This window comes from Myotis davidii, unplaced genomic scaffold, assembly GCF_000327345.1.
Source record: "Myotis davidii unplaced genomic scaffold, ASM32734v1 scaffold166, whole genome shotgun sequence".
Lineage (NCBI taxonomy): Eukaryota > Metazoa > Chordata > Mammalia > Chiroptera > Vespertilionidae > Myotis > Myotis davidii.
Window position 1 is genome coordinate 386,164 of NW_006297385.1, and position 10,107 is coordinate 396,270.

The 10,107-nt window shown below is 45.5% G+C and overlaps 1 protein-coding gene across 2 annotated transcripts in view; it reads left to right on the top strand.

The window, feature by feature from the left end:
* Nucleotides 1-2,222: 2,222 nt before the first annotated feature.
* Nucleotides 2,223-10,107, top strand: part of SPINT2 (serine peptidase inhibitor, Kunitz type, 2) — a 28,656-nt gene continuing 20,771 nt past the window's right edge. The window contains exon 1 of one of the 2 annotated variants that reach the window (XM_015570071.1): nt 2,223-2,768. In XM_015570071.1, coding sequence (XP_015425557.1) covers nt 2,663-2,768 — 106 coding nt within the window. In that variant the 5' untranslated portion in view covers nt 2,223-2,662. The remainder of the gene's footprint in view (nt 2,769-10,107) is intronic. The other variant, XM_006773134.2, reaches the window with a different exon arrangement.

Below are 10,107 nucleotides of genomic sequence, written 5' to 3' on the forward strand. Positions count from 1 at the left end.
CAGCTGGTTGGAAAAATACATGCTTCGAGTAGGTACTTTTGTCACCGAGCGCGATTTGCGGACGCGACTAGCACTAACCACTGCACAATGAGACTGCTGACTGGCTCACTCAACTCATGCATGAATTGTGCGCGCCTCCCCTACGCTGCGTATCCCTGTGTATCCCCTCGCCCAACGGACACTCCCCACTTCTTCTAATGCCACTTCTTCAAAATAGACTCGCCCAGGCTGAAAACCGACTTCTGCACATGGGCCACGAAGTTTCAATCACACTGTACGTGCGCGCCCTGCATGTGGTATTTTGTGGAAGAGCCACACTCAAGGGGCCAAAGAGCTGCATGTGGCTCGCGAGCCACGGTTTGGCAACCACTGTGCTAGGGTAACCTTGAACATCTAAAGATTCAGCTTTATGGTCCACTTTGAAAATAAGTTCATAACAATTTATAATCATTTGGGTTTGTATCAGGCACAGTTTGAATCTCTAATCTCTGTGATTCTACATATTCTTGCATTTAAATAACAGATTAGAAATTAGAATGATAGCACTATGATCCTAAAGATGAAGAAACTCTTCTGCCATTCTATTCTTTTAGAGTTTTTGTGTTTAAATTTTAAAACAGTGAATCAGGGTATGAACTGAAAGGTGTAATATTTTTATTTGGTAAATGCAAATTTTTATTCATACTTGACATATTCTACTGAATTTGAGTAATATGTCTAAAAATTGAAATCTATTCATTTTCAATTGTTAACTTTAAAATGAAATAATAAAATAATTATTGAAAATAATTTTCTATTAGAGAGGAGGAGGTGTAAAAAAATTAGTTCCACCACTGTTCCCAACATTATAAAGGGAGTTCAAACAAGACACAAGTTTTGCTTTGTTTGCTGTTGTATCTTCTCAAGCATTTACAACAGTACCTGACTCACAGTGGTTACTCAATGAATGTACAGAAGGAAGGCATAGATGGATGAATGAATGAATGAATGAATGAATGAATATGCCTGTGCCACCTCAACAGCCTCACCTCTTACTACAGTCTTCTCAGTCTTCTAGTTCAAGCCTGGGCTTAGTAGGATAGGGGAAGGGGTGGAGTGCTCAGGTGCTGGGGAGATCTTTGGGCTCACATTTGGAATCTTGATCTGGAGTCCCAGGACCTCACTGCAAGATTAAAGAAGATGGCTGGCATAAAACTTTAAGGTAAACACCATTTTATCCAATTAAGGCTCTTCACATATCAGGGGTGGATGAAAATAGGTTTATAGTTGTAACTACAGGAAACAGAGTTTATTCCTGTATTATTTATTTTGCCCACCCCTGTATTAATATGTCAGGAGGGAGGCTGACTAGTGGGAGTGGCCCTGGCTCCTATAACATACTGTTGTCTTCCTTATCTTAGGATTTTTTGCTTTGCTGTTCTAATTCCTGGAATGTTTGTCCATTATCCCTTTTGTCAGTGTTCATTTTCAAAACCACCTCTTCATGGGCTCCCCTCCACTGCCCAGCACAATAGGTCTCTTTTATTTTCCGCTACTCCTATGCCTGTCCCACTCCATCCTCCTTTTGAGATTCTCTTCCAGGAAGTCTCTCTGGACCCCACGCTGGGTCAGGCACTTCCTCTGGGCTTTCCTCCTTTAGGGCCTGATTACTCTGCCTGTGCTTCCCTATCGCTGCCCCTATCTCAGTCTGGTGAATAATTTATCTACTTCTCAGGACTGGGAACTGTAGAGGCAGAGCTTGAGGCTGGTATTCATTCGTAAGTCCATCCCCTCCTCCGGAGAAGCTCACACTGAATGGGGGATGTGTCTGGGTTCCCATCACCCACCACCCCAGCTCATGCTTCCCGTCACATCGCTAGTCACTCTGCCCTGTGGCTGCTCCTATCTAGAGACTAGAGGCGCAGGGACTAGTCTGACGTGGTCAGTGCTGCATTACCAAGTTCCGACGAGGCGCTTAGAGAACGTCGAATTTAGAAAAAAATAAATTCCTCTTCCTCAAAGGAAGACTGAATTGAGGCGGGCAAAAAGCCAGCTTTTCAGGAGGTGCGTGTCTGCACCCTCTGCTTCCACTTGGAGTTGGGCGGAGGTACTGGGTCTTCATCAACCAGTCCCAGGGCAAGGGTAGCAGGAAACCCGGGCTCAGCGGGCATGCGCCTACCCGCAAGCCAGGCTTAACCGGGGCGGAGCTAACCTTAGCCCGGGTCTTTCCCCAGCGCCAGGGGGCGGGCCCAGGTGCGCCGAGAGAGGACGGCCGCGCAGGTGCCTGCTCCCTGCGCCTGCGCCAGGTGCTCCCCGCCCCCTCCCAGGCCACCTTCGACGTCTCCTTCCAGGCGGCCGCCATTGGCTCCAGCCCCCACCGAGCCATTTGCCGTGTGGTGGGGTTCTGAACGGTGGGCAGTCGCTGTGTGTCACCGGGGGCCAAAGGGCGAGTGAGGACCGTTCTCCCGCGTGTGGGCGTAGGAGGCAGAGAAAGGCGCTTTCTTCCGGAGACTTCGGCGCCAGTGCCTGCGCCAGCGCCAGCGCGCCCCCTCTACGAGCGTCCGCACCTGCCCGCGAGGCGCTCCAGTGCGCGTGCGCGGCAAGGGGCTTCTCGCACCTGATCGCGAGACCCCAACGGCCAGCGGCTGGAGGCTTCGTCTGCGCGCGGCCGGTGGAGCTAGTCATGGCGCAGCTGTGTGGGCCGAGGCGGTGCCCGGCGCTCCTCGCCCTGCTGGCATCGTTGCTCCTCTTCGGGGCCGAAGCGGCCGACGGAGAACGTGACGTCCACGGTGAGTGCCCGGGCGGGTCTCCAGGGAGGAGTGGAAGGCCGAGAGGCCGAAGGCGGGACGTTAGGGGCAGGATGTGGAGGGTAAGTTGGGATCCGAGGGACCCTGGACAAGGTCTGAGTGGAGAGAGTGGCGGGGGAGGAAAGGGGCGACTTGGTGAAGCTCACAGGGGGTGTGGTGGAGCCAGTTCCGGGAGAGGGAGCCTTTGAAGGGGCTGGCAGCTCTCGGGAGTGCGGCCGGGCGGGGGAGTCAGCGTTGAGAGAGTTTCCAGTGGGTGAGGGACGAGACCGGCGTGTCGCCGGGGAGTAGCGCGGCCCCTCCCGTGGCAGGAAGGGGTGAGAGGCCCCCCAGAAGGCCAGCCGCGTCCTGGCCGCACGAAGCCCCAAGGCTCAAGAAAGCCTTGGGCGGCCAGCCTGTGAGGAAGGGGGTTGGGTAGGTGACCTGCTGGCAGTTTGCTTCTGGGAAGCCGGCTCCACCCCCGCCTCTTTAGAGCTGGGACGTGAGCCTCCTGAGAAACCTTTCTGGTTCAGCTGCCGTGGAGCGCCTCCAAGAAGGAAGGTGATTCTCGGTGAAGTCAACAGGAAGAAGAAAAGCAAAAGTGTTGGAGGGGAGAAATTTTGCCAGATGCCAGGGTATAAGAGTATTGGCGCCCTGGCCGGGTGGCTCGGTTGATTGAAGCATCATCCCGGACACCAAAGGTTGCGGGTTCGGTTCCCGGTCAGGGCGCGGACCTAGATTTCGGGTTTGGTTCCCCTCCCCCACCAGCCTACTCCCCTCGGGCTCGTGCGGGAGACAGCCAATGAAAAACATCGATGTTTCTCTTTCTTCCTCTCCCTCCCTCTCTACAATCAATAAAAAAACATATCCTCAGGTGAGAATTAAAAAAAAGAATAATATTGGTTTTGAGGAGCTGGGCCTAGATTTATTATTGGATTGGTCCTTTAAGGTTCGGATTTAAACCTCTCCACTCTTAAGGAAGTTTAGCTTGAAAGGTCTTTTTGAACAGGTGTTAGAACCTTAACTTCTTAAGACAAGCACAAGTGGGCTTTGAAAATAACTGTTGAAAGAATTCATTGATTCAGCAAAACTTTTTGAGGCCCTGCTATGTCTCAGGGACAGTGCTGTGACTCAGGCCAGGTCCCTACACTCACAGAGCTTATAATCTGGTGGGAGAGACAGACAGTGAGTAAACATTTAAATAAAGAGCACTCATCACAATATTAAATTACTAAGAAGTAAATGAACAGGGCGAAGTACACAAATGAGGTGATGTAAGATGATGGGGGACACTTTTCCTCCCAATATAATCACCTAAAATTTTATTCTCTATTATGAACAAACAACAGGTTCCAAATTTCATTTTTTCCCTTCAAAAAGTACACTATTCAGATTCCATGTGTATATTTTGAGGCAATTTGCTTCTCTTGCCATTCTTTCTCTATGGCTTGCCCTGTGACCCAGATATATAAAATATCTATGTTCCTGTGCTTCCTCTCCTAGTCTTTTCTATCCTTCAGCAAGACTGTGTTCTTAGAATTGTGCCCCCCTTTTAGCCCCAACCCCTCTCAGGTGGGTGCTTGGCATGTGAACAAAGAAGCCAGCCAGCCTGCAGGACCCCTTGTAAGAGCCATATAAAAATATGCCTGATGGGGTCATTTTGGTTCGGTAGTCAGGGGAGATCTCTCTGAAGAGGGTGACATCTGAGCTCTAAGATGAAAAGTGAGGAGGTGGCAGCCACACAAAGACCTTAGGGTGAGTGTCCAGTTGGAAGTAATGGAGTACAAAGGCCTTGAGGCTGGAACACACAGGGTGGTTTTGAAGGAAAAGACCAGGAGAGCTAGCCAGCCAGTGTGTGTGGCTGGAGCAGAAAGCGAGGAGGGGAGAATTGGAATAAGATGTGAGGTGAGAGAAACAGGCAGGAGCCAGTGGCATTATAGGCATAGGCCAGCCTATTAGGTGAAAAGTGAGAAAGCCGTTGGGTGTGCAACAAGTCATCATCTGCAGTGACTTCTGAAAACTTAATTTCTCTTTGCCTGAGGCAGAGAGAAAAAAAATGAGTTATTGGGGATGTCAAGGGCTCAGCTCTAGAGGAATAAGAATTAGGAATGTATTATTCTTTTTTTAAAAAAATGTATTTCTTTATTGATTTCAGAGAGGAAGGAAGGGGAGAGAGAGAGATAGAAACATCAATGATGAGAGAGAATCATTGATTGGCTGCCTCCTGCATGCCCCCCCTGGGGATTGAGCCCGCAATACAGGCATGTGCCCTATACCATTCAAGAGCCATACAAAATTATCAACCTACAAATTAGCCTGCTATGTTTGGTCAAACATTTAATTCACCCCTAATGCCTTGGCAGGGCCAGACCAAATGATTTCACTGGCCTGACTTCTCCATGTGTTATTTAATCCTTGAGAAAACCTGGTGTGGGGAAGTTACAGATCTTATCTAAGGTCACAGAATAGTAATTGACAAAGCCAGGTCTGGCTGCAGTGGCCTCCCTGGCTGCTGCAGATGACTGGACCTACTGACCTTTCAGAAGTACTCCTGTTTGGCTGGGTCAACTAATGCCCTTGCTTATCTGACGTTGTTTGTTTGAAAGCTTTCTACCTTTTTTTCCCCTTCTTCTTTCCTGATTGCTTTGATTTTCCCTGAGAGAGATGTTTCTCCAGCCACAAGCAGCTGCATAGACTTTGTCAGATAAAAGTGTGTAGTGAACAAATGTTTAGGGGCTGATTATACTAGTAGGTCAAGGAATTTAATCTGTGAAGACATGAGGGCGTTGAGGAGTCATGGAAGGGTTGTAGGGCCAATGGATTGCTGAAATTGAGGTTTTGGAGGGAATGAACTAGAAAGATAGGACATGTTGGGCAGTGGATGAGATGCATGAAACTGAAGTTCTGAAGAGGCTGCAGTTATTTTTATTTTTAAAAATATATATTTGTATTGATTTCAGAGAGGAAGGGCGAGGAAGAGAGATTGAAACATCAATGATGAGAGAGAATCATTGATTGGCTGCCTCCTGCATATTTCCTCTTCTGGGGAGGGAATCTGAAACCTGGGCGTGTGTCCTTGATGGGAATTGAACCGGGGACCCTTCAGTCCCCAGGCTGACACTCTATCCACTAAGCCAAACCGGCTAGGGCAAGACTGCAGTTATTAAGACAAGGCCTAGGCATGACCATGGAAGAGTCTGGGGGAGGATAGAGTCATTGGAGGAGAGGAGGTCTTCGTAGAGGTCAGGATAATTCAAGGATCACTGGCCTGGATATGGAAATCACCAAGGATTATGATGGGAAGAGGGGGAGTGGCAGTGAACCTGGAGCTAAAATCATGGAGAAGTGAGGTGTAATGGCCTGGGTCAGGAGATGATGCACAGGTGGATACTATCTGCTCTGAGGATAAGATTCTTTGCTGGGGGACTGGGGAGAGGATGGAGGTAGAATGTCTGGAAGTAGCACCTAGGAGCAAGGTGACCTACCCACTTAGAAGGGCATAAGAGAAAGCATATCTTCAGGATTGAACAGATTAGGTTAGAGATAAGAAAGTCAAAGTGATTGAAAAAAGGAGAGATTTTACTTAAGATAGGTCGTAAATAGAGGCCCCTAAGACTTGGGGAAAGGGAAATGGTAACAAGACAGGATGATGGGTATGAGAGGTAATTTAGGAGGCTGGGTCTGATGTGATAAGCATGTGAGAGGAGAATCATGGAAAGCACAAAGAAAGTATAAATTTTTAATAGGAAAATTTGTATTTTGGCTTTCCCTGAAAATATGAAGATCTGGTGCCACCAGTCCTATGTTCCCACACATCAGCATGGGCTGGGCCCATCCCTCCTTTTGGACAGGCTAGCCGCCAGTTACTACTCTCAGTGTGTGTGTGTTCGCTTGGCTTACCCTTTTTATCTGTAAACATTGGAGCTATGACTTCCACCTTAAGAATATACTCCATTTAGTAAATGGAGGAGGCTAAAACAACTCTATAAATTGTACAATGAGTGTATGTATGTGTGTTATTGATGTTGGGGAGTGGAAAACCCCTTATCAGGTGACCACAAATGTGCATAATTTTTTTCTCTCTTCCCCAGGTATTTGGAGGGCCCCCAAATAGGTAATTTTGATCAATTCAAGGACAGTAATATATTCCTCTGCAGAGTAGAACCTCAAAAATTCCTTTAGGGAGTAGTCAGTTATATTGTTTATTGGCATAGTAACTGTTGCCAATACCTTTATCCCGGCCTGGGATTTATTTTTTTGGACTTTCGCTGAGGACAAATGCAGCATTTGAGAGCCTCTATTGCACTTTCACGTGATTTTCAGTTTCCATCAAACTCTTGGGTTAATTACAGTTTCCCCAGAATTTTTACTAAAAGGGTGAACTTTAGCAAATCTCTAATAAGCGTGTTATTAGTCAGTACATTTTTCTCTTCTCACCCGCCTGGATGGTCAAAGACACAGTGATAGATAGGAGCTAATGTGTATATGGTGTTGGTGATCAGCTGGGGATTCTCCAAAATAGCATCTTCTGGTATTCTTGTCTCGTAGAAGAGGCTCTTGTTCTGCTTGCAGGCAAGAAAGTGGCTCCAGACAGTTTGAAATAATTATTCAGCACATGTATTGAGCACAAACCAAGCTTTATTTTTAGGCCCTGGAAACAGAGCACTGAAAAAAAAGACACACAGTCCATGGTAATTAAATTGTGATGAGATGAAGACAGTACAATAAAGAAATGAACAATGAATATAGATCTGGGGATGAGTACTTTGAAGAAAAGTAAGGCAAGATTTTGTGTTTACTGAAAACATGGGCTTTGAAGCTCAAATGGCAACAATCCCCAAAGAACATTCAGAGCCTTGCTTTTAGGTCCACTGAGGGAGAATCGACCTTTCTGTGGAAAAAGATACTTTCCATCAGAAACACTCTTTTGTCCTGGTCAGCATTTGAAAGTGCAACCTGTGATAGAAAAAGCCAGCTTCTCTTTCACTGCTACTGCCCCACCTGTTTCTCATTTTACCTATCCCCAGAGCCATTTGCTTGCTCAAGCTTGTCTTCTTGGTAGTTGGCCAGACAGCCAAGCCTCTGTTTGCCATGTCCTGAGACTGACAAGAAAGGCCAAATAAGGGATATAGTAGCCTGTGATTCATGTGAGGGGGGAGAGAACTCTGAAGAAGTCACACCAAAATGACTTCATTAACCCCAGAAGGCCTTGGTGGTCTACTGGTCATATGACTAATTCATAAATGAGTCTAGAATCATTAGCTTATGGATTATGGATATCTTTGTTTGACCCTGGTCACAAATGTCATTTCAGGTGTTGTTTCTGACAAGATCTTTTTGAAAACTCCCTGTGATGGAATGTGAGGCCCAGGAACTTTTGAAGAAACAGTTTTAGAAATAAGGATTGCCCTGGCTGGGTAGCTCAGTTGGTTAGAGGGTCAGGGCACATACAAGATTCAGCTAATGAATGCATAAATAAGTGGAACAACAAATCTCTCAAATCAATAAAAAGAAATAAGGGTAGCCCTAACCAGTGTGGCTTAGTGGATAGAGCATCAGCCTGCGGACTCAAGGGTCCCAGATTCGATTCCGGTCAAGGGCATGTACCTTAGTTGCGGGCACATCCTCAGTGGGGGGTGTGCAGGAGGCAGCTGATCGATGTTTCTCTCTCATCGATGGACTCAAGGGTCCCAGGTTTGATTCCAGTCAAGGGCGCATGTACCTGCTGCAGGCACATCCCCAGTAGGGAGTGTGCAGGAGGCAGCTGATCAATGTTTCTCTCTCATCGATATTTCTAACTCTCTATCCCTCTCCCTTCCTCTGTAAAAAATCAATAAAATATATATATTTTTAAAAAGAAATAAGGGTAAACATTTTTAATTGTTTTTCAGATGTTTGAGATGAATTTCATCAATGGGGTCCTGGGTCCCTGTCTTTAGAAGCCCCTTAATCTGAAGTCCCTAAGTTTACATGTGATATTTTGTCCATGTGTTACCCAGTGTCTAAGGCATGTTCGGGGGATGGAGGAGATATTATATATTACAATAGTTTATGACCTTTCAAAGGGCCACTCTGTATAAAAAAAGTATACAGTATGTGTGGTATTGGAATTTCCTGGGATGAATAGGAAAAACATGTCAGGGCTCCTTGGGGTGGGTGGAGAGTGTGATAGTAAAAAACAGGTTGAGAAACACTGCTCTAGGAAGAGGGTCCATTAGGTTTTATCAGTTTCTGAAAATGATCCATTTTTCAAACAAGGTCAAGATCCCCTGAATGTGAACTAACAGTCTCATGAAAGACTTTGAAACTGTTTGTTTCCAAGTTGTTCAGATCTCCTACTGTATTTCTAATTATGAATTTAGTAACGGTATAATTTATACTCCTGTTTGGGTGATAAATATGAAATGTCGGTGGGCTGGAGTGCTGGTTTGTGTTGTGTTGGTAGTTTATGAAATGTAAACTTTATCTAAATATTTTATATCTTAAAATGCCAAGATTTTATATCTAAAACGTTAAGATTTTATGAGCCTTATAATTGAAGTTGGGTTTGTCCATTTAAATGTTCTTTCCTCAGAAATACCTACAGGTTATTTTAAAGTTTCTGAATTATCCTATTAATGAGAACTTCCAGACACCTGGATCTAGAGGAGATGGGTAGTTAGTAGTTTTCCATTCTGTAAACAGAAGTACTCAAGTATGTAGAACCTATCTAGCTACCAAAATAGGTGAACTAGGCTGATTATAAAATAAATGTCAAGTTTGGAAATGGGCACACCACATTCAGTTGGACTTTCTAGTGAAGTGTGTCATCCTTTTCTTTATTTTCGTTCCCACTGTCTCTATATTAGTCTGGTCTTCATAAAAGTATAATATATACTGTTTATTTAAAGCTTTGTGCTAAATGTTTTAAGCGCTTGTAATGTATCATAAACTATTATAATCTTCACAACAATCTTATGATATTAACCTGTGTGTGTTAAAGACAACCCTCCCATTTGAACTGTTTTCAAGAAATGCTTCAGAGCCTGACTGGCATGGTTGAGCATTGACCCATTAACCAAGAGGTCACTGGTTTGATTCCCCATCAGGGCATATGCTTGGGTTGCAGGTTTGATTGCCAGTATGGGGTGTACAGGAGGCATGTTTCTCTCTATCACTCTCCCTTCCTCTCTCTATAAAATCAATAAAAACATATTTTTTTAAAAAAAGAAATGCATCAGAGCAGGCCTGCAGAATTTAGCTCAGTGGGGCCTATTAGTGAATTCAAGTTACAATGAGCAAATGCCCTTTCCCAGATACACCATTGTCAAGATACTCTCAAGGTTAATGGTGCATTCCTCAGCAG